This window comes from Chrysochloris asiatica, unplaced genomic scaffold, assembly GCF_000296735.1.
Source record: "Chrysochloris asiatica unplaced genomic scaffold, ChrAsi1.0 scaffold00005, whole genome shotgun sequence".
Taxonomy (NCBI): domain Eukaryota; kingdom Metazoa; phylum Chordata; class Mammalia; order Afrosoricida; family Chrysochloridae; genus Chrysochloris; species Chrysochloris asiatica.
Window position 1 is genome coordinate 11237630 of NW_006408523.1, and position 26265 is coordinate 11263894.

At 36.2% G+C, this 26265-nt stretch overlaps 1 protein-coding gene across 1 annotated transcript in view; it reads right to left on the reverse strand.

Moving 5' to 3' along the window:
- Window positions 1-26265, reverse strand: part of ZMYM2 (zinc finger, MYM-type 2) — a 145112-nt gene that overhangs the window by 88972 nt on the left and 29875 nt on the right. The window contains exons 2-6 of the mRNA XM_006831970.1: window positions 22448-23304; window positions 11204-11489; window positions 8941-9106; window positions 7164-7376; window positions 1152-1223 (exon numbers count right to left, since the gene is read on the reverse strand). Coding sequence (XP_006832033.1) covers window positions 1152-1223; window positions 7164-7376; window positions 8941-9106; window positions 11204-11489; window positions 22448-23294 — 1584 coding nt within the window. The 5' untranslated portion in view covers window positions 23295-23304. The remainder of the gene's footprint in view (window positions 1-1151; window positions 1224-7163; window positions 7377-8940; window positions 9107-11203; window positions 11490-22447; window positions 23305-26265) is intronic.

Sequence of the window (26265 nt, forward strand, 5' to 3'; positions counted from 1 at the left end):
GCAGCCCGATTCGTAACCACTACGCTACCAGAGCTCCTAGGTATACACCCTAAATAATTAAAAGCAAAGACTCAAAAAGATACTTGTACACCAATGATCACTGCAGCATTACTCCCAACAGCTTAAACATCCATCAACAAATGAACAGATATACAAAATGTGGCACATATATACACTGGAACACTTATTATTCAGGCATAAATACAAATAAAAGTTTGATACATGCTACAACATAAATGAATCTTGAAAACATCATGCTCAACTAAATAAGCCAGGCACAAAGAGGAATTTTGTTGTGCCTCCACTTATGTGACGTATCGAATATAGGGCAACTACTGAAAACTGAAGGAGCACTGGTAGAGTAGTGGTTACAAATTGGGCTGCAAACCGCAAGGTCGGCAGTTCGAAACTACCAGCTGTTCCGTGGGAGAAAGATGAGGCTTTCTGCTCCCATAAAGACTTATAGCCTTGGAAACCCTGTACAGGGTTTCTATGAGTCGGAACGGCACATAAAAACAACAGAGAACTGAATTTCTGTTTGTGGTGCTGTGAAAGTTTGAAAAATTAAGAGTTGGTGATCACAGTACAACACAGTAAATGAGACTGTCATTTAAAAATAATTAAGATAGCAAAGATTTTCATAATACATTCTATCAAAATAAATTTTTTTAAAAAAAGGGATCTTTTTACACCCCATGATAAATGCCTGTTGTCATGAAGTCAGTTCTGACTCATAGCTGACCCTATATAAAAAAAAGTTTTAAAGTGGTTTAAACTCACCAAGAAGTAGCTGGTGAGTTTAAACCACTGACCTTATGGTTCAAACCAACCTTATGGTCCAATGAATTATTCTACAGATCCACACAAGAACTACTGTGTAACAAAAAATGAAATAGTTCTTTAAGATCACAAATACTTGAAAACAAATGGATACATCACTAGAAAATGGTCATGTTACATTTAGTGAAATTGTAAAGCTTGCATATGTCTTAAAGAAGAAACTTAATTAGTAAACATTCAATCTCACATATTTAAATTCATAAATTTAAATATACTTCCAAATGCAAAACATTTTTCAGATAAATAATAAAGACAATAGCAGAGTTTGAAAATGTTGAGACTTTAGTTATGTCTGCTACCTTCCTGCTTACCTCAGGCTGCATTAAGAAAGAGTCCTGCATGTGATCTCGAACTTCTTTCAGGAAGGTTGGATGGCTACCTACCTAAAAAAGATAAAGAAGACTTTATAGAACACCTACAAAAAGATGTAAGAGGTAAGCAAGCAAGCAATTAGCAAAATTAATTCCGAATTGTCTGCTTGTGACTTACAAACCTCAAATATGTGACATTTTCATTCCAACTTTTTCAAATGCCAGTCTACCCCACCCCATCCCAACTACTTTTGCCCACCTTATAAACGAATTATTAAACTATTTTAATCACCTAGAAAAAGGATTTAATGAGAACAATGATACGATAATGTGGCAAGGAATTAAGATTTGGTTTCAGGCCCTAACTGAGCTCTGAAAAATAAAATCACTTATTTCTCTTAGATAATATAATGTGTTCTAAAATCTCACTGAAGTTTATAGTATAATCTTTAATATTGAGATCTCAAAGCATTCTAAATTAAATCATTTGGAGATTATTATCATCTGTAAAATGGGTAGTTACGATAGTTTATACAGAACCCTGGTAATTCAAGAGTTAAGTACTCAGCTACTATCTGGGATTGTGGCAGTAAGAACCCAATCAGAGGCTGTGTGGGAGAAAAACATGGTGATCTGCTCCTATCCAGCTGACTGATATGAAGTGGGGGAGAGACGCACAAGAATGCCCAAACTTGCAGATAATACCCATTTGACCTAGCTCCGATGGCTTCATAACCAGAGCTTGGCTAGAGGAAGATAAAAAAATTTGATAAAGAAAGCAAGTGTAACTTGTTATAATTTTTGACCTGTACTTATGGATGTTGTTGTTGTTAAGTGCCATCGAGTCGGGATCTGACTCATACCCTGTACAGGATTTCCAAGGAGCAGTTGGTGAGTTAGAACTGCCAGCCATAACGGCCCACACTGACATTGCTGTTTACCGGCAACGCCACACCAGAAGTGGATGTAGTAACTCAAAATATCAATCAAGAAAGAAGGAGTCATCACCTCAAGGTTCAATCCTATCCCCATGGTGTTGTTGTTAAGTACCATGGAGTCAGTTCCGACTCATAGTGACACTGCACAGGTTTCTGAGGCTGTAAATCTTTACAGGAACAGAAAGCCTCATCTTTCTCCTATGGATCAGCTGATAGCTTCAAACTGCCAACCCTGAGGTTAGCAACCCAATATGTAACCACTACGCTACCAGAGCTCCTTGTGGTAGAGACAGGTAAATTAGGTATTGGTTACTTATAATGGGGTGGGGGTGCTATAAAGGCATGAAGTGGCAGGCTTACAAGTTTTCAAGAAGGAGTTTAGGATTTCAGAGTGTGCAGGGGAGGATAGAATCCCCACTGAATAGTTTTCATCTAATCTAGATGGGTCTGGTGAAAGGAAATTGGGATAGGTTTCTTCTGATTCAATATGACTAATTGCAATTGTCACAATTGTAAAGGTAGAGTTTTGTAAAATAAAAGGGGGAGTAGTTAATCTTACATTGCAGAACAGAGAACCCTAGGACCATCAAAGGAGAAGAGCATGAGTGGAACATGGGACCCTAACCAGAGAAGCAACAACAACAGAGTTGGAGGAAGAGGTGATGGCATCGGGGAGAGAGCAGCTGAGGACTCTAGACTCATGGCAAGAGAAAGGCTGTGTGCTGGCAACCAGGAAGGTGGCTTGCAGAATGTGCCCTTTGGTTGCTTAAATGAAATGATTATTTATTTCTGAGTATTTTTGGGTACATGAAAAAAAAAAAAAAGTAGCAAATACTGTTAACTGATATGCATGGAGGGGATTGTAATCAATGGAATGAAACATTTCACACTATTGTAATAAAAATACAATAGTATCAGTGCAAAATCGAAGTTCTCCCATGTAAACTATCACTCAATTCACAATAAAAGCTCTAAAAAGCTAAGACACCTCTAAGGTTGAGAAGCCTTTTCAAGAAATCACCATTGTTATAATACAATAACCCAAACGAGAAAAAAAAAAAAAAAAAACCACTCTGGGAAAGTCATATGGGGTCATGTTTGGTTTACTTTGATTTTTGTCCATATTTATCTCTCATTTATCTACTTTTCCAAAACATTCATTTTTCAAAGCGTATCATTTTGAATTTTATTTGTTTCCTAATTTATTCATTTCTACTATTATCATTCCACCACTCGTCTGTCAGTTTGTCGTACTGTGGTGGCTTGTGAGTTGCTATAATTCTGGATACTACGCCACGAGTATTTTAAATACTAGCAGGGTCACCCATGGTAGACTGGTATCAGATGAGCTTCCAGATGAAGAAACAGTAGGAAGAAGGAGTGTGACGCACTACTTCCGAATATTTAGTCACTGAAAACCTTATGAATAGTAGAGCAGCAGTAGGATCACCACCAAAGTTCTCCACCAATCAGAATACACACATTTTAAACACAATTTGTGGCCAGATATAGCTTATTCCAGCAGTACAAGGATACTTCTAAAGCATGATAAAAACATGAGGAAAGTCAAAAATTATTGACACTAGAATTTCAACTCATAGATGCACAAGTTTACTCTAAACATAACGTTTAAAAATGTCCCTGTGATCAGTGGCTGGCCACAAACATGTTCTTTTTGTAATGCACGTACCTTAGTCTCCTAAGAGGGCCTTCAAATTTAACAAAATCCAAGTGGACATATGCTCAAATCATTGAAGCTTTCCTACAAATTTACAAGAATTCTGTACCACATAAAATAAGTGTTTAGATGTATCACACATTTTAAGGAAGGCTAGGAACACTTTAAAGATGAGCCAAGAGAGCAATGACCATCAACTTCAATGAATAAAGAAGTTGTGGCTGCAGTGTAGAGACTAGTGGAAGAAAACTTAATTATTATTGATAAGATAGTTACTTAAATTTAGGCTCTCACAATTAAAATTAAAATTTTTTGTAAACAAGCTAAGCAAGCTTTTGGCTCAATGAATGCCAAAGGCATTGCACAAAGATCAGACAGCTCAAAGAGCTGATCTTTCAATCAGTCTTTTAAGCAAGATTGAAGCTAATGAAGACCATTTTATGGAATGAATTGTAACTAAAGACAAGTCTGGGATTTATCAATATAATCCAAAAAGCAATGTGTAATCAAAACAGTGGATTTCAAAAGCACCTGCTGGTCAGTTAAATTCAAGGCAGCGGTTAGCTCTGAAGATTATGGCAACTGTTTTTCAGGATTTTTCCAAAGCAGTAATCTAGATAGATTTTTCTCAAAGGACATGTTGTTGTTAAGTACCATGGAGTCGGTTCCGACTCATAGTGACCCTACACAGGGTTTCCAGGAGCTCTGGTAGCGTAGTAGTTACGAATCGGGCTGCGAACCGTAAGGTCAGCGGTTCGAAACTACCAGCTGCTCCGCGGGAGAAAGATGAGGCTTTCTACTCCCGTAAAGATTTACACCCTCGGAAACCCTGTACAGGGTCGCTATGGGTCGGAACCGACTCGACGGCACTTAACAACAACAACAACAACAAATCTTTACCGGATAGATTTTTCTCAAAGGACATAGGGAGCAATAATTACATGGGGTTATTACGAAGAGCTTTTCAGAAAATTGAAAACTACATTGCTAAGAAAAAGGCCAAGAGAGCTTTACTAAATTTTTTTTTTTCTTCCAAAAATTACAATGCCCTTGCTCATTTTTTGAAGGAAGCAAGAGCTGTGCAAAAGAATTTCATTGGAAAACATTTCGTCATCCAACCTACAACAGTGGTATATACAGACTTTTTTGTTTCCCAAATTCTAAGAACATTTAAAAGAAAGACGATTTATAGAGTGACTCCAGGATACCAAAACTGCTTTTTGGTTGTGGTGTAAACTGACTAACACATAATTCTTCAGGAAAGAGTTAGAGAAATAGAAACAATTTAGAAATGTACAAACCATCATCAACTGCCATAACAGTTCACAAAAACAAGGTCCTACAAACTACTTTGGTGAATACCAATTGGAGTCTTAAAAGCTTGTGAACATCTATCTATTGATTGGTATATCTCCTTGATCAGAGAAAATAAAAAAATAAAAGTGATGAAACCTGAAACACATGCAAAAAATTAGTCCAATAGACTAATGGACTGCACAAACATCAGCCTCTATAACCCAGAACTAGACAGTACACAGCTGTTAAACCAACCAATATGAAAAGGATCACATTCGGAGGTACTAGATAAAATGAATGGAAAATGTGGAACAAAATTCAAAATTTTAACAAAGACCATGTCTGGAAACGAACTCACCCTAGTGGGTCAATTTTCAACCAAATAAAGAGGTTTAGATGCGCTGTGGGTTAATGTGCTGGACTGCAAAGTCCACTTAAACCAAGAAGCTAGCAATTCTAGCTCACCAGTTGCTCCTCGGACACCCTATACAGGGTCGCTATGGGTCAGAACCCGACTCTACGGCACTTAACAACAAGATAAATAACACTGGGGAGGTAATCAACCTTTTAATATCAAAAGTGTAGCATTTGCTAAATGAAAAGGTTCAGGAGACAGGAAGAGGTAGGAAAGATAAAAAATGGAAACAGAAAACAAAAAGGGAAATAGGGTAGGTAATATTACATTGTAGGAATTGCAATGGCATGAAACAAGACTTGTATATTTATACAAAAGGTGTATGTCAATACAAAAGAAAACTGCTGTGTGAACCTTCACCTAATTCATAAGATGTTCAAACAAATTTAAGTATATAAACCTAAATTAATGATGTCAAAAAAAACATTAGCCTCCCATTCTGATATTTAATAACAAAATATTAAATAAAATTTAAATAAATAATAGTTATTAACTATTATTTTATAGTAACACATTTTTACTAACACTCAAAATGTATTAACTTAGTCCTAAAGTCAGCACCTAATTTAATAAGAAGTACTAAAGGTATTCCCACTAGAACAAGAAAGTACCTATTATCTCCACTATTTAAAATTGTAGGAGAGTTATTAGGAAACACCATCAGGCAAAAGAAAACAATAATGGATAAGAGAATTAAAAAGGATCACCTACTTGCAGGTGATATGAATGGTACAGAATATCAATGATGTAAGGAAGAAGGAAGTAGTTAAAACCATAAGACAAAAGGATGGACTAATTTCAATGAATGAATTTAAAATAAGATAGTTATCTGTGAGCAAATAAAATTTTCTCCACATCTAAAGTATATTACAGAATAATTTCCAGCTTCAATACAGACCTGAAGGATAAATGAAAACTTTACATATATTAGAATAAAGCTTGGAAAGCCTGTTATCTTTTATAACATTATCCAAATGCAAAACAATTTTTTTTTTAATCAGTGCAATAGACTACATCAAATAAAAAATTTTACATGACAAAATAGCTCAGTATAATGCTGGTGGAATAACATGAAAATGAATAGGTTGTTTGAAACCAAGGTCACTGAATTATACTTGTAAAAAATGTTGACTTGACAAATATTTTGTTTTGTATATACAACTACAATAATTAAAAAACAAACAAAACACTATATGCAACCATACCTTTAAGTAGCTATGGATGAATCTCAAAAATACAGTGCTTAGACAAAGTAATCATATTTGTATATTACATGTTAATTTAATTTACATAAAATTTATGAAAAACTCAAACTATGATGCTAGAAGTCAAAGGCAATGGTAAAGGTGAAATAGGATAGGTGATAGGTAAAATATGGGGTTGGTGGCATACCAGTAATTTTCAGTTTCTTAAACTACCTTCTTAAAAGCCATTATGAAAGACATAGTTTTCATTTCTATTACAACACTTAGAGATAGGTATCACTATTCCACCAACTTTACAGATGATGAAACTAATGGTGGATTAAGAATTTTATCCAAAGGACATGCAAACAAGTGATTACACCAGAATGTAAGACCAGGTAGACTAACTAAAGTCAGCACCCTCAACCAACTTTACTGTTAGAGTGTACCTATGAAAACATTTTCAAAAGAATAGATTATTTTAATCAGAACATTAATTACCTGTTTATATTCACTGACACAACTCTGACAGCAAAATCTCTTCTGCTGACCATCAATCACGAGAACATTATTTCCAGCACCTTTGCTGGGTAAATATTCACCACATTGTTCACAGCAATTCATTATTAAACCATTTGCCATTCTGTATCTATTAAAGCAGTGGTCACTGCACAGCTTGTGAGTCATATTTTTAAAGCTAACTTCATGGCGAATCTAAAAGAAAAGAAATAATAATAATTTAAAACAAAAAATAAGCAGTCAGTATGACAAGTAGTTAAATAACAAGTTCCTCCTACACAAACAACAATGCCCCAATAATTCTATGAAAAGCATGTTTCCATAGACAAAGCAATTTAATTACTCTTTGGGCTGATTTGATACATGCAAGCAAAACATGGCTGTTGAGAAAAGAAAGTAAGCCCAGCAACAATATCATTTTATATTTCTCTAGAAGTATTTAAATCACATAGTCTTAAAACTTTTAAAAAGAACTATAAGTATATTGTCCTAGGAAAGAACAAAAGGGAGATACAATATTATAATTAAAATAAGAGTATATACACATATATGGACACACACAGGAGTCCTGGTGTTGGTGCTGTGGGATAATGCACTGGACTACAAAGTCTGTTTGAACCTCAAAGTCGACGGTTCAAGCTCACCAGGAGCACCTTAGAAACGCTATACAAGGTCACTATGGGGCAGAACCAACTTGACATCACTAAACAACAAGAAAAAATATATATACACATACATACACACAGATTCTTTTCTCTGTATTCAAATGCAGAGTTCACACTATAAAAATGTAACATTAAGTATTTCCTCACTTAGTCTATTTCTTACTAAGGTTATGATCTTTCTTTCTCTGTAAGAATATTTCTTAAAATAAGTATACAACAGAAAGAAGAGAGAAAAAAAATTTAAAAAAAGTGATAAAATGAAGAGAGAGAAATACTGTTAACTGATAGTACATGGAGGGGACTATAATCATTGTAATGAAACAAAATATATGATTTCTTAAATGTAAAAGTGATGATCTGCCCTGTAAACTTTCATGCAATTCACAATAAAAACTTAAAACAAACAAACAAAAAAAACCTTATGATCCTGTCTGTGAGTAAATTAAATCTCAGGGAAAAAAACAGGCAATTAACATTTATATCTTAATGTTTCCTAAATCACTCTCCCTGGTGTGGCACTGTAGGAAAAGGACTAGACTAATATCCACAAAACCTGATGGTTCAAATTCACCAGCAACTCCCAGCAAACCCCACACAAGGATCATATACATCAGAACTGAATTGACAGTGCTTTAACAAGGGAAAATGAGATAACATCACAAGAATTTCTAAGATAGTTTTTCTATATACTCACTTTTAAGGAAACACACATTCAAGAAAGAGTACATAATATCTATTAAATAAAGGTTGTGGAGTCCTGGTGTGGCACTGTAGGATAAACACTAGACTGGAGGGCAGGCAGTTCAAACTCACCAACAACTCCTTGGACACCCCATGCAAGGTCGCTATGAATGGAAACTGACTCTACCGCACTAACGACAACAAGAAGTAAAGTTTGGGGTCCTAGTGTAGCACTGTAGGATACACACTAGATTGCTAACTGCAAGGTCAACAGTTCAAACCAACCAGCTACTCCTCGAAAACCCTACAGTGGATTGCTATGAGTAGGAACCAATTTGACAGTATTTAACAACAAAATAACTAAATTTAAAATATTCATTTTAGAACAATGAAATAAAGTATAAAATACAAACCTCTGTTAGTTTACCACATATTGTACACCTTGATTTATTTAGAACTCCTTTAGTAGGATTCTGTTTATCTTCATAGAGTGACAAACAAGATGTACTACAGAATTCCTGGAAAGACTCACTTGAATCCACTTGGGCAACAATGGTTCCTTTCATTGTAGTTATATCTCTGTAAAATAAGAAGTACAAGATAAGTAAACACTATTTCAAAAGAAATAAAAAGTCAAGAGTAATACACTACATGATAGTTTTCATTTACCAAAAAAATTTAATCGGTGGAATCAAACATTAGTTTTGTATTTAGTGTATTATAATCACCATTTAGAATCCCTTGGATATAAATTATGAAAGTAGACTGAGAAGCAAATGTTTTATAATATTAAATCCTTGCCACTACTTAATATTCAAGGAGCTCTGGTAGCCTATTAATTATGAGTCCATCTGCTAACTTCAAGGTCAGCAGTTCGAAACTACCAGGCATTCCACTGGAAAAAGATGAGGCTTTCTACTCCAGCAGAGGTTTACAGGCTCAGAAGCACTGTACAGGATCACTATGAGTCGGAACCAACTCCATGGCATTCCACCACCATTCAATATTCAAACTACATAACACAAGCTTTCAAAATATTATGAAAACACACATGCAAAATGCTGTTATAATATTCAGTAAATTATTAATATATTAGGTGTAGTAACTTAAATAACATACATGAGATATTTAGGTCACTGGAATATAAAGCATTCATTCTAGAAAGGACTACTAAACTTAAATTCAATATACTTCACATAATCACCAAATACCCTGCCCACTATTCCGCAGAGCTCTCCAATTACAATTAAGTATGTCAGAAAATAAAATAAAATATCTGTGAAGTTTTTTCATTTAATCTGATGTTCCCAGGATTCTGTATTTCAATATACAAGTCTGGATTGTAAAGCATTAGAACAACTGCTTCAACATAATACTGGTGTGGCGCTGTGGGCTAATGAAGTCAGATTGCAAAAGTCATTTGAACTGCAAAGTCAGTGGTTCAAGCTCACCAGCTGCTCCTTGGAAACCCTATACAGGATTGCTATGGGTTGGAACCAACTCGATGGCACTTAACAACAACATATTAAACTTAATAAAAATGTACAAACCACTAAGTCCTCCCCAGAGTTCCACAGATTTGGGTTACAAAAAAAGATGGTACAACAAGTCCACCTGGTTTGACCTTACATTTTATACACTACAGCAGTTCAGCTATTTTTAACCAGGGAAGCCATAACTAAAAAATGGCAGAAAATTCTCTACCACCACCAAAAACTGCGATCTGTGATTTTTAACGAGTATCCTAATATTTAATAATGAGTAACATTTTAAGAGCCCATAAAAACCCAAAGACTTGTCAATTTTTAATTATTATGATCTGAAGATAGTACAAAAGGCTTTCTACTCTTACAAAGATTTAAAGCTTCAGATACCCTAAACTGAGTGGCTGTGAGTCTGAACTACCTCGACGGCACTTATTAGTCATATATATAATAAATTCTTATAATTGAAAATATAACTAGCATACATTTTTATAAATTCAAGGAACCCAATATAAATTACAGATGAAATTAATTACAAGGCCTATATGGGGTCACTAAGAATCAACATGATGGCAGTGGGTTATGAAAATTTTGGTAGCACTCAGTTGCAAACCAAACCATCAGCAGTTTGATCCCATCAACCACTTTGTTGGAGAAAAGACCTGGTGATCTGCTCTGGTAAAAATTACAGCCTTGAAAACTGTATGGGGCTGATTTACACTGCCCTGAATGCAAAGTCAGTTTGAAATGCAAGGTCAGAAGTTCAAGCTCAGAAACCCTATACACAGGGTCGCTACAGGTTGGAACCTACTAGACAGCACTTAACAACATCTAATTCACGTTAAAGTCTGAATTAGACTTAACTGCAATGGGTTTCATCTTTTTTAGTTTTTATATCACTCAATCTCAAAACCTACCCAAATACTACGCCCTCTACTCATAATACGGGCAACACAATGAATGGCTCTACAGGACAAGCACAAAACTGCTAACAACAAGGTAGGCAGTTCAAGCCCTCCAGCTGCTCTGTAGGACAAATAGAGTTTCTGTTCCAGCAAAGATTTACAGCCTTAACAACAATTATTCCTAAATCACCTAGGATTGAATAAGAAACTACAAAACCATTAAAAAAATGAATAGCTCATACATACACCAGTATTCAACTACATGCAAGGTAAGAAAAAAAACTTACTTTTTACACATAACACAGAGTTTCTTTGGAGCAGGCTTGTGAGAGAAGGAAGAGAGGCAGGTGGTAGAACAAAATAGGTGAGCAGATCCTTTTCGTTGATAAGCTGTTTGTCCCTTCTGTAAAGGTTTTTTGCAGTTTGCACAAGTGACTTTAACTGGTTTAGTTGGTTGCTGTTGGGCAGAAGGCTGGAAAATCTGCTTAGGAAGTGAGGCAACTGGTGATAAAGAATCCACTCCAGGTTGTTTCTGGTTACGAGGAAATGAAGCTGACTGGGAGATCCAAGAGTCTAAAAACAAAATGCAAAAGAAATGGAAGCATACTTACACAAATTAAATTTTATACCAGAAAATTTTAACTTTCTAGTCTACACAAGTTTAAGAAGTTAATATAAGAAGTTAGTAAGACAACAGTATAGCACAGAAGTAAGGGCACAAACTTTGGAAAAACAATTGTTAATCAGTGCCGTTGAGTCGGTTCCAACTCCCATCAACACTGTATAGGGTTTCCAAGGAGTAGCTGATAGTTTTCAACCAGCAGACCTGACAGAAGCAGCCCAGGGCTTATTCTACAGTGCCACACCAGGATCAAATAATAATAGGCTGGCCATTAGATGGTTTATTACATACATTATCTCATTTAAATGCTATGATTCTTATGAGATTAGTATTGTTTTCATTTTAGAGAAGAATGAGGCACAGTATTTAAGTGATTTACTCAGTTTGTTTACTCAGTTTGTTAAGTTATGGTGTTGGTATTTGAACCAAGGTATGTGGCACTATGAGATAATTAATTGTTAACTGCAAAACAGACAGTTCAAGTCCCCAACAGCTGCTCCTTAGGAGTCCTGGTGGGACTCAATAGGAAAAGCTTTGCACTGTTAGCCACAAGTTCAGTGATTCAAATCCAGCAGCGGCTCCTCATAAACTCTATACAAGGAGGCTACGAACTGGAGTCAACTCGATGGCACTTAAAAACAATTCCATATGCAATGTTAAGATAGAACGTATTGCCACAAAATCACATCATTATTAAATAAGCACACCAAAATGTGAAGCTATTGTTTCTTGATGTATCCTCCTCTAATTAGATCAATAAAAGGTGGTGTTTCCGTCTCACTAACCCTTCTCCCAAGAATTCTGCACTCTTCGATTTATATCAGAAACTTTTCATTGGACTGCAAAGTCCACTTGAACCAGTAGGCCTGCAGTTCAAGTGTACCACCTGATCCTTGGAAACCCTATATAGGGTCACTAAGGGTCTGCACCCAACTGGACAGCATTTAACGAGACTAGGATAAGAACTGGACTGCAAGGTCGGTTTGAAGCCTAAGGATGACGGTTTTAATGGACCAGCCACTCCTCTGAAACCCTATACTGGATCGCTGTAAGTTGGTACTGACTTGATGGCACTTAGTAAGACTAAACATTGTTACCTTAAAAAACAAAACAAAACTCCAATTAAAAGTGCCTTTTGGGGGCATGTGCTGGGCCAGCTAAACTCAAGGCTGAGAGATCAGCTTAGAAGGTTACAAAGACTTAGCTTTGATTTAGCTTTGGGAGTCCTGAGGGATTAAGTTTGATAGATTTTCACAAAGGACATAGGATGATCATGGAGCTTACATAACTTTCAAAAATGGAAAACTCCACTGTTTAAAAAACAAGGTTGAAGTTGCATCGAACAATTTTTTTTTTAGCTAACCTAATTAGGTAACCTAATGAGACTAAGCCATGGTATTTTCAATAACCTCATATGCAAGTTACAGCTGGACAGTGACTAAGACAGACCGTAAAAGAATTGATGCACTTGAGTTATGATGGTGGAAGAGAATATTGAAAGTATCATGGTCTGCCAAAAGAACAAACATATCTGTGTTGGAAGAAGTACAGCCAGAGTGCTCCTTGGAGGCCAGGATGGCCAAACATTGACTCGACAGCACCTAACAACAACAACAAGACTAAAGATTTGTGGTGAGGCGCTGTATGATCTGCACTGGACTGCAAACCACAAGCAAGGCAAACCCCATACAGGGTCGTTGTGAGTTACAATCAACATGACAGCATTTTAACAAGACTAAGGGAGTCCTGGTGCAGCGCTGGAGAATATGGACTGAACTGCTAACCACAAGGTCAGTGGTTAAATCAACCAGCTGCTCCTTGGAAACTATAAACAGGGTCACTCTAAATCAGTACCAACAAGAGTAAGACAAGGAACTTGTTTGAAAAGATTCACTTATCAGAAACATGTTCAAACACATTTTATTGGGAATAAACATGTATGTGTATAAAATATACCACTAGTAACCTTTACCCATATAAATAACTCAATTTCTACGGGCTCTGTTTCATATAACAGAAGTTTTAGGAAGGCTGGTATCAGATCAATATATATAAACTAATATATATAAACTTCAATCTTTTCTCCATTGATAAGAATGTTATTGGTCCAGTGGTGAGGATTTTTGTTTTCTTTACATTGAGATGAAATAAATACCGAAGGCCGTGCTCTTTGATCTTCATCAGTAAATGTTTCAAGTCCTCTTCACTTTCAGTGATCAAGGTTGTATCATCTGCATATCGCAGGTTGTTAATGAGTCTTCCTCCAATCCTGATGCCACGTTTTTCTTCATAGAACCCAGCTTCTCATATTATTTGCTCAGCATACAGGTTGAATAAATATGGTGAAAGAATACAACCTTGTCACACACCTTCATTTTAAACCATTCAGTGTTCCCATGTTCTATTCGAACAACTGCCTCTTGGTCCAGGTAGAGATTCCTCATGAGCACAATTAAGTTTTCTGGAATACTCATACTTCATAATGTCCATAGCTTGTCATGATGTACAGAATCGAAAGCCAATAAAGCACAGGTAAACATCTTTCTGATATTCTCTGCTTTCAGCCAAGATCCATCGGACATCAGCAATGATATCCCTCGTTCCACGGCCTCTTCTGAATCCGGCTTGAACCACTGAAGTTCTCTGTCAATGTATGATTGTAGCCGTTTCTGTATTACCTTTAGTACAATTTTATTCACATGGGATATCAAAGAAATTGTCTGATGATTTCCGCATTCCATTGTGTCACCTCTCTTTGGATTTTGCCAATAGAATCCTTCAATAAAGTCGAGGCTTGAATTTTTTCTTCAGTTTCCTCAGCTTGAAAAATGCTGAGCATGTTCTCAACTTTTGGTTTTCTAACTCCAAGTCTTTGCACATTTTGTTATGACATTGGACTTTGTCTTCTCAAGATAACCTTTGAAATTTTCTGTTCAGCTCTTTTACCTCATTTCCCCCATTGCCTTTAGCATAATCTTTCCTCTCAATCCATTCAACTGCACAGGTGGGGGCAGGCAGAGTAAGTGCTTCCATTCATCTATCTGCTTTTCTTTTTCTAAAATTTTGCTGCATGCTCACTGGTTGATAATTCCTTTAGGTGTTGATACTTTTCTTTTATTGTTATTTTGGGTTTTGGGGTAAGTATATGTATTCAATCAACCAGATATATGTATTCAATCTGGCAAGTTACACAGAACTCCCACCAATTTAAAAATTATCATTTACAAATTTCCTTAGTTTTGTACCTATTTTTAAGGAAAGTTTTAATGACTACTGTAACTACAGAGTCCCAGCTTATTTTGTTTTAAAAAAAAAAAAAACTACTTAACAGCAATCATATTGAAATAATTTTCAAATCTTAAGTTTAAAGTGCCAAGGATTCGGAGGCCTAATTTACACTTCAATGCCTGCTTTAGTTCATAGTTAATCATAACAGTCAGATATACAATTACCATTTTATTTAGGACAGCCTAGGAGTTCTGGTGTGGCGCTATGAGTTAATGCACTCACAGCAAAGTTAGTTTGAACCACAAGGTTGTCGGTTCAAGCACACCAGCCTCTCCTTAAAAACCCTACACAGGGTAGCTAAGGGTCAGAACCGACTTGATGGCACTTAACAACAGCTTTTCAACTTCAGAAAATTATTAATTTCCTTGAACGACCAATCTTGCGGTTAGCAGTCCAGTGCTAATCCCACAGGGTGACAGCAAGACTGAAATCCACACACAAAAATATACTTGACGTGGCTAAAATTTCAATATCTATCATTAGGTTCTTAACGGGATCGCAGATGAGCACCGTTTGAAAAACTATTTTTGTATTTTTGTTCTTAAGTGCTGTTGAGTTTGTTCTGACCCACGGCAACCCAGTATAGGGTTTCCAAAGAACAGCTGGTGAACTTGAACCATCAACCTTGCAGGTAAAACCAAGCACTTATCCTATAGAGACACATTGTAAAATGGCTTCAAATCAGTTCTGATTTATAGAAACCCTTCATACAATAGAACAAAATACTGCCTGGTACTGTGACAGTTGTTGTTTGAGCTCATAGTTGGCAACCAGCATGTTAATTTATCCCATTGGTGTCTACTTCTTTTTCACAGACACTCCACGTTACAAATTATGATGAATGTCTCCAGGAATGGTTCCACTGATATGTCCAAAGTATGAAAGATGAAGTTTCGCCATTGTCACTTCCAAAAAGCAATCCATTTGTTTATTATACTTGCAAAACATTTGTTAATTCTACTTGCAGTCCATGGTATAGTTGACATACTTTGATAACACCATAATCCATATGCATCAATTATTCTCTGATCCTCTTCATTCATCATTCTGCTTTTGAATGCATATGAGGCCATTGAAAATAGCACAACTTGGGTCAGGTGCACCTTTGTTTACAAAGTGCTAGCTTTACATTTTGACGTCTTTTATAGCAAATTTGCCAATGTAATATTTCATTTAATTTCTTGAGTGCTTCTTCCATCAGTGTTGTGGATCCAGAAATATGAAACCCTTAACAACTTCTATCTTCTTTCCATTTATCATGTTATTTATTGTTCCACTTTTGAGAATTTTTGTCTTACTTGCATTAAGATACAACCTATATAAGAGGCTATAACCTTTTTCATCAATATTTCAAGTGCACAATACTACCTTTCCCAACTTAAACCATTTAATAATCTCTTGTTCTGTTCAAGTAACTGCCTCTTTCTATGTACAGGTTCCACAAATAAATAAATGCTCTGCCATCCCCATTCTTCAAAAATGTTACACTTTGTTCAGATCTACACATTAGAAAACCTTTCAATAGTGTACACAGACCAAGTAATCATATTTCATGTTTTCTGTGAATTGAGCAATTGCTATCTTTACTCAGGAATGATATCCCTCATTCTACAACCTCTTCTGAATCTTTTACTTCCTCTATTCTTTAATTTATTGGAAATTGAGTGAAGGTTTACAGACAAGACCATCAGTTTTACATTCAACAAATCATATGCTTTGTTTCTTCTCAGTAACTACAATCCCCCCCCCAACCCATGCAAAAACAGCTTTTCTGATTTTCCCTGTGATTACCCATGTGCAAATATCCTCTTTAAATTCATATATTTGTGGAATATATATCTTCCTCCTATATCCATTCAGGCTGTGTCTGTCCATGTTATCTACACACAGAACAATGCTGTTCTCCAAGGTTGTGTATTTATCACTATCTCTATTATTCCTTTAGCCCATGCACACCTCCATGTGTCCTCACCTATTTTCATTACTCTTCTGCCAACCTTCCACTTCTTATGTATTGCCCTCCCCATCACCCGAGTTAACTTATGTCTAGCATTCTAGTCGGTGAATGACTCTACCTTCCCTCCCATCCCTGGTAACCACCAAATAATAATGTTTTAGTATGAAAATATTTTATTGAGTTTCACAATAGCCATCTTATAAATATTTGTCCTTTGATGAATAAGTTATTTCATTGCAAATTCTTCCATGTTATGATGTGTTTCACTGAGTTATCCTTCTCCTTCAATGTTGCATATTTCATTATGTGTGTACCACAATGGGAATTTAGACTGTCTTCATATTTTTGCTATTGTGAATAGTGCTGCAATAAACACTGATGTGCATGGATCTACTACTCATGTTCTGGCTTGTTTCTTAAGTGTTTCTATCAAGCAGAGAAGCAATCTCTATTTCCAACTTTTTGAGAAAGTGCCATAGTATTTTACATTGAATGTAATATATTTGATTCTTTTGTATTCCAGCCAGCAAGGTCCATGTGTGTTGTCATCATTTATGTTATTTACAAGGAAGAAAATCATTTTTCTTGCAAAATTCTATTATGAGAACTCCAGCATTGTTTCTATCAAAAATGTCCTATTTCCAAATTTATTGAAACCTCAACTTTCTTTCCAACTTTCAGATTTCAGTCACCAACTAATTATCAATGAATCTTCATTGTGTTACTTGTTCAATTTCAGTGTTTAAAAGTTGGCTTTTGTTGCTATTGTGTACCAGTCAATTCTGACTCATAGTGACCCTACATAGGGTTTGCTTTCCGAGATTGTGAAGTGTTACAGAACGAACCCAAAAGGTCACTTCTTTCTCCTGAGTGGCTGGTGAGTATTAACTGATGACCTTGCATTGGTTTTAGTACTTAGTACAGAACTTTCAATAATAATGGTCTCTTTTAAAGTATATGGATATTATCCTATCAAAGACAACACTGTACTTCAACATAGATCTTACAATGTTCTGATGACGAATGTGATTATCATTCTTATTAAATTTACCATTCCTGGTATTATAAATCATGATTGTCTGAATCAAAGTGACCAACACCTGTCCACTTCAGCTCAATAGTAACTAGAATATAGTTCTTTATGCATTCCATTTTTGATAACCTCCAATTTTCATAGATTCAGACTTCATACATTCCATATTCCATTATTAATGTTTTCAACTGTTTGTTCTCATTTTTAATTGTGCCTCAGCAGTAAATGCTAAAAACTTTATTCATCTCTGTCATTAAGGTTGACTCTACTGTTAGGAGGGAGATATTTTTCAGTCACATTTTGAGTGCATTCCAACGTGAGGAACTCAACTCAGAAGTGGATTGTCTATTCCTTCCACTTTTCTTAATCTACAAGCTCCACTAAGGGTGGCATTTGAAACACCAGTAGCATAGCTTACAGCATCACAGCACAATGCAAGCCACCACAATAGGACAAACTCTCATACAAGTGATATACTATTGCTGTTGTTTAACTACATTGTGTTGCTATTGTTAAGTGTCATCAAGTCAGTTCAAACTCATAGGATTTCCAAGGAGCAGGTAGGTGGTGGGCATGAGCCACTAGCCCTGCAGTCCAGTGATTATCCTACAATACCAAACTGTATGTACCATTAATAAATTATTTCACTGGTGAGTCTGAATGTTTTTTTCTTCTTCATGCTTTTTGTTTTCAAAACAATCATGAGGAGTCTTGGTATACTATTTGAGGATAAATACTATAAACTGGTAACTGAAAGATCAATGGTTCAAACCCACCCACTCCACCCCACCCCCCAGCCACTCCTCAGAAATCTTATATAGAGTCGCTATGAGTTGGTATTCAACAGCACTTAAGAACAAAAACTATGAGTAAGGTATAAAAAGGTTACTTTAAAACTTATTTCAGCATTATTATTTTTAAACATTTGTGTAAACTGGAAAGAAACAATGGCAGACAGTTGAATACAAAGCTGCTGCTACTGATGCTGATACCTGCTGTTTAATTCAGTGTGATTCATGGCAACCTCAAGCACACACAGTAGAAATGTTCCACAGAATTTTCAAGAGCATGACCTTTCAGAAGTAGATCACCAGGCCTGTCTTCCAAAGGCCCGACCTGATGGGTTCAAATTGCCAAATTTTCAAGTAGTAGTCAAGTGCTTAACCATTTGGGCCATGCAAGAACCCCAATATATGTAGCCAATCACAGTAAATTGGTAAGAATTGCAGTCCTGGTGTGGCACTGAGGATTAATGCGCTGGACTGCAAAATCGGTTTGAGCTGCAAAGTCAGCAGTTCGAGCTCACCAACAACTAATCAGAAACCCTATACACGGTTGTTTTGATTCAGAACTGACTCCACGGCACTTAACAATAACAACAACTATTTATATACATAATCTGGGGGTAAGGATCTTGGAAGAATGGAGAAATTGTCAAAACACTAATAAGGAGCATGTATCTATTAAAGCAGGTATGTTTTTATACCAAAACTTTTATTAAGGAGACGACGAAGTGCTGACTAACAATCTATTATCTAGCAACTTTCTTCTAAGAAGAAACCTGAAGAAAGTCACCATAGAGCTATAATAACAAAGCACAGGAAACGTGAAAACCAAATATCCATTTTGCAGACCTTGAAATTAGCATGTAGAATTTGACAAAATTCACACTTTCCCTGCCTAAAGCATTCAACAACATAGGAAGAGAAGAGAAATTTCTCAATCTGATAAAAGTAAGTTATGGAAAACATCCAGATAACATACTCAATGAAGAAAGATTGGTGGCTTTCTCATTAAAATCAAAAACAAGACAAGGACGCTAATTTTCACATCTATTCAACCAAGAATGAAACTCCTAATCAGAGCACTGGTTGTTACATGTTGTCATATTGGTTCCGGCTCACAGCGACCCTGTATACTGTATCCAAGGATGGCTGGTAAGTTTTAACTGCTGACCTTTTGGTTCAACCTAACCTTGCGGTCCAGTAACTCTGCACCAGCACTTAGGCTAGGGGCAAAAAAAAGTACAAGTTTTGAAATCTTCATGTGGCACTGTGGGTCAAATGCACTGGACTGCAAAGCTGGCTTGAATCACAAGGTCAGAGGTTCAAGCTTACCAGCCACTCCTTAGGAACCTATACAGGGTCACTATGGGTCAGAACCAACTTTATGGCACTTAACTACATCCTGATCATGAAGAAGGTAAAATGATCCCTTTTCCCCAAACACCATTATGGTATACATAGAAAACTACCAAGAATCCACAAGAAAGCTCACATAAATGGCAGGATATGAGGCCAATACACAAAACTCAATTATGCATCAGCAATGAGCAAGAGAAGGAATTAATTAAAGAAGTATTGCATTTACAACATAATCTAAAAGAATAATTCACCTACAAATAAATTTAATCATTATGGTGAGAGACTTAAACAGAAAATTAAGAAAAAGAAAAAAAAATTACTATAAGAAAACCTAAATAAATGGATAGGCTTTTTTCATTGTCCAACTTTCATATGAATGAGGTGACTGAAAAGAACATGGCTTGGATCATGTGCAACTTAAATCTTTAAACTGACATCTTTGTTCATTAACATTTAAAGATTTCTATAGAAAATACGCCCAATACAACATGTAGTTGGCTTGCTGCTTCTATGAGTGTTGATTGTGAATCCAAGGAAAACAAAGTCTTTAACAACTTAAAACTTTTCTCTATTTATCATGATATTATATACAGGTCCAGTTGTATTTCATTTTCTCCACAGTGAGATGCAATCCATACTGAAGGCTGTGCTCTCTGGTCTTCTTTACCTCCAGCAGTCATGTGCATATCACAGGTTGTTAATGAGTCTCCTTCCAATCCTAACCCTACCTTCTTCATCTAATACAGTTTCTTGGATAATTTGCTTGGCATACAGATTGTTGAGATGGCATGATTTGTTATGTTTATCGCAATTTAAAAACAAAAACCATATGGACAATAATAATCCAACTCCACTGTACCTGTGATCACCATGTGTCACAGGTGAACGAACTCTTAGAAGTTAACAATTTTTAAAAAGCTGGTGTATACATAATTTTAATGAAATGAGAAAACATAATTTAACATTAGCTGGGAAAAACAATACATAAAACTATACAAAGTTGCAGTTCCACCACTAGATTAAGAAAACACTGAAAACAGACACCCAAATTATTAAAATTGATTATCTGTAGGATCACTATACACTGAAATATAAAGCAGTGGATTTTTTTGGAAATCTTTTGTTAGTGAGGCATGTTTTGAGCTATCATTGTTGTTCTTTTGTGCCAGGATCGGTTCTGACTCATGGCCACCCTGTATTCGGTTTCCAATGCTGTAAATCTTCACAGGAGCAAAAAGCCTCATCTTTCTCCTGAGGAATGGTGGCTGGATTCAAACTGCTGATCTGTGGATAGCATCTTAACAAGTCACCCACTGAGCCACCAGAGCTCTTTTCAACATTGTTACTGTAAAATGCCATTGAGTCAATTCCATCCTCACAGTGAGCCTGTACCGGGTTTCCAAGAAGTTGCTGGTGGGTTTGAACCACCAACCTATGGTTAGCGGTCCAGTTCTTATTCTACGGCCCACACCAGGACTCCGCATTTAGCTATAGATTTTTTCTAAATATTTTAAAATATTCAACAGTTAGGCTTATTCTCACAACCAGAAAATAAAAATAAGTAAAAAAGGAAAAATCCTTTTTCACAAAGCATTCTACACTACACCAAGTTTTGGTTACTCCTTGTTGTTGTTATTAAGTACTGTGGGGTCAGTTCCAACTCAGAGCAACCATTATAGGGTTTCCAACGAGCAGATGGTGAGTTTGAACTGCCAAACTTATAGTTCAAACCAACCATGCCATCCAGTTCTTGATTCCACAGCATCACACCAGTTACTCCTTATTCACTTAAATTCCCAGGCTGATAAAGGTGCTAAATGAGCCTGCAATGATAGAAGCATGAGACACAGGCAAACAGATGGACACAGACACACACTGACACAGGAGATGTGCGATAGAAAAGGACATAGAGTCATTAAAAAGCCATAAGCTTCTTATAATTCCCTTATTTTAATGTTTTCAGAGAACAAGGCTGCCTACATAAAAATTTCAGATAATCAAAAAGTGTACCCATTTTCAAAAACACAGATGAAAATCTAAACAAAAATCAAGAGATAGTAAAAAAGAAAACAGAGGAAACATAAAATCAAATTTAAATGTAGTTGTACAATATTACATTTTTCCTTTAAGTCTGTGATTTTCCTTTTTTGTTGTCCAATTTTCACAATAAAATACTAGTAAAAAGATACTAGCAAGAAATGCTATATGCTATAGTGGTCAGATTATGATGATGAACATAGAAGGATATTTTTTAAAACTTTTTATATGTAAATCATTATATTTTAATAATCCCAAATTAAATACTATACAAGATTTTATATCTCTATTTTCAATTAAAATTTCAAGTTCCAGATAAAAGTCACCAAAATTAAAATATTTCACAAGCAGAAACTAAACAAGGTAGCACTAATTACTACAATGGAGGGGAAGGGGATCAGCCCAAAGTTTAAATTCATTTAGATGGGTAGAATATCACTTACTGCTTACCAGGATTATGATGAGTTGCAGATTCTCCATTCTGAAATACATCTCCTGTCACATTCATTCTACCAGGATTAAAAGGTCCTACTCCAGTCTTGGTCTGTGAAGTTAAAGACGGGGTGTATGTTTGTATATTGACACCAAAATTACTTGACTGCAGTCCGTTAGAGACATCTCCCAAGTTGGTATTCTGCAGTGACGTTACATGGGTAATCATTAAGTTCATATCACGTCCTTCAGTATTTTCTAATTGGCCATCATTCACAGAGCTTACACTTGTTTCTAAGGTTGTAACATTAGCAATCTGAATTTCAGAGTCTGGTTCTGTGGTGATACCACTATTACCCATTCCTGCATTTACCTTACTTCTTGAAAAACTGGAAGTGGAGAAATCCACATCATTGGTTCTGTTTTTAGTTTCAGGAGGTCTCCGTTCAATAAAATTGGAAGAATTTTTCTCTTGTCCTTGATTTGTTTCCATGTCCTCTTCATCATCAATGATAATTGTTTCACTTACACTTCCCTTCTGAGAAGTCAATTCTTTTGCGGAAGGAAGAGGTTTAGAATCGTTTCCTTGTAGTTCTTCATTTTTTGATGAAGTAAATGTTATAGTTCTTTGATCAGTTACCACTGGAGCAGAAGGTGGGGGAGGTTGTACAGGTTCGATAAAAACAACATCATCATCATCTTCCACTGTTGAGTTTTGAAATTTATTAGTTCTAGACACTAACGGATTAGGTGGACTACTAAATGTAGTTCCTACATTCGTGAGACTAGTTGCCATGGTGGTAGCCCCTAATAAAACAGGAGTCTGTTCAGATAATTCTATTCCTCCCACTGAACCTGAGTCCATGCCAAAGAACCTGTTAGGGAGAATGGAAAAAGAAGAATAAAAATTTCAGTACTTTTTAAGTTACTGTAATGGAAACATTTTTTTTAAAGTACTTTTACATTTTATATTATGAATGAGAATAATTCATATCTATGTTTTCTCTCATTCATTAATCATTTAATACAGTCCACATGATAATTTCTGCAATAAAGAAATTATCCAATTTTCAATTATCCATCTCCTTTCTTAAGAGTATACTATTTGCTTTGTAAATTTACCATTGAATTATAGTTTATAACATCTCGTATTAATGTACTATATTGAATAAAATGTTATTGTTGTTAATTACCATAGAGACAATTCTGACTCACTGTGACACTTTACAGGGTTTCCAAAGAACAGCTGGAGGGTTGGAACTGTTGACCTTATGGTTTACAGTCCAGTGCTGATCCTACAAACACAATGATAATCTCAAATTTCCCTTTCCTTTATTACTTTAAATCTTCTTTTACTCATATTCCCTGCCTTCCATAAAACTGTATGATTAAATCCTGAATATTTAAAATCTTTCTTGACCCTGGTTTCTTTTTTACCAGGTACTATGCTCTGTGTTTTCTATCCATGAAGTAGGCTGAGTGTAGGCCCCAGAGCTGTCAAAGTCCTAAACCCTGGAATATGTGGCATGAATAAAAGTAGAGTCTACAAAAATTGTAAGAATATAGAGTCTGCAAATCTAGGATTTTGAGGTAAGATTATCTGAGATAATCCACATGTACCTTAATGCAATGATAAATGCCCTTATAACAAGAAGGCAGAGGGGAATTACAGATACAAGAGGAAGGGGAGGCAATATAAATATAGAGGCAGAGATAGAAGTGAAAGGCTGACAGCTACCAGAAGCTAGAAGCATCAACAGATATTCTCCCCTGGAGTCGCCAGACAAAGCATGGCCCTGCTCACACCCTGATTTTAGCCCCTTGAAAATGATTTTGGATTTCTGGCCTCCAGAACTGTGAGTGAATAAATTTTGGTGGCTTTGGCTTTAAGTAACTCAATTTATGGTAACTTGTAACAGCACTAAAAGAAAATTAGTATAATCTACTTCTTTAGTGAAATCTTTAAAACATTTGATATTGGTATCATTTTTGGTTACATTTAATGATTAGGAAATTATGGCTTAGAGAAAATAACTAACTTGCCCAAAGTCATATACAATTAGAATATACAATTAGGTTTCCAGAACCAGAAAGCCCAAACACTCAGTTGCTCTGCTATATTTAATTAATATTTTCTAAGTACCTACTATATGAAAGTAGTCCTGGTGTAGCTCTGTGAGTTAATGTACTAGACTACAAGATCCGTTTGAATTGCAAGGTCAGCGGTTCAAACTCACCGTACACTCCTCGAAAACCTTATACAGGGTCACTATGGGTTGGAACTAACTTGACGTCACTGAACAACTCTACGCCAAGCTATGCTGAAGTCAAAGAACCAGCAGATATGTTACAATAGTCACAAAGGAAAGACAAGAACTTCTAAACCAAACTCTTGAGCAGATGGAGAAGATGAGGCCAAGCACACAGATGGAAGTAGAATTAATCCTGAATAGGAATCACATTCTTCTGAGACTAGAAGATAAAGGTGAATTCCCATATGGGAAGGATGGGGAGGTAAAGCAGTTAATAACAGTCTGAGAGACTGATAAGACTAATTCATATATGTTGCTATTATTTACACTGATATCAAGAGCTTCTGAAAGAACAGACAAAAACAATTACCACTTTGGCAGATGGGTGAAAGGGTTAAGACAATTAGTGATGGCACATCTTTTTCACAGTTTCAAATCACATGATTTTTTTATCTAATTGTTTTAGATTCCATGATCAGAGTGATCAGCTGACATTTACACTGAAATGCAAGGTGACAATTAGGAAAGCTTGGAGAAAGGCATCCCAGGCAAGAAAACAGCTCTTGAAAAAGCCTACAGAGAATGAAGGTGTCTAATTCCAGCAACAGAGGAAAGACTAAGGTGGCTGGAACAAGGTTACAGGAGAACAGTAGCAGGGTATGAGATAAATACTAAACAACTGACTTCATCTAAATTATTTTCAACAAAGGTTTAGAGTTTTAAGCGTCTTAGAAAAATGTGTAAACAAAATAAATAGACATCACTGCCCTCAGAAAGCATAAATTCTACCAGTGGGAGTTTGCATTTTATTGAGACAGGAATACTGTAATGTATTGAACAAAACTGAAGAATAACAATGACTATGCAAAATAGCACATAACATGGATGAACCTGGAGGGCTTTATACAAAGTGAAGTTAATCAATACAAAAGGACAGAGAATAAACAAGATGGCAGATCTGGTGGACATGCAGTGAAGAGATCTGTCAGCAACAACACAGGATATCGGACAAAGAAGCCTCAGGGGATGGTCCCAAGAACACCGAAACACATATAAAGGAATATTTAGAAGGCTAGAAGGCTGGAAGGCTGAATTCAAGACGCTCAGAGACCGAGCAGGGGAAGGATCAGAGCAGCCATGGACACCTGACAGAACGGTGGAAATAAAGGTGTGGTCATTCTTTTTTTTTTTAAATCTGTTCATTGGTCTCTCACTGTCTGTGCACCTCCATTCTGGTGACTACAGTGGGTGCCTGAGCGAGTGGACATGTGGGTGCCTGAGCGAGTGGACACCCCACCCCCAGAGGATTCTACTATGCACGCGCACAGATCTTGAAATTTAAGGTGGCAGTTTCCACTTAAAACCAAACATCAGCACAAAACATCCACAGCCGGCCATGAACTGTTTATAACTAAAAAAAGGCCTGAATGGGGATTGTGGAGTGGGACAGGCAGACTAAAAAGGAAATAGGCCAAAAATTAAATCCTGAGTTATATCACAATGACCACACAGTGGCATCTTGAAATTTCTCAGGAAGAAGAGTGAAAAGGGAAGCCCATCTCCTGATCACATCTACCTGGAGGC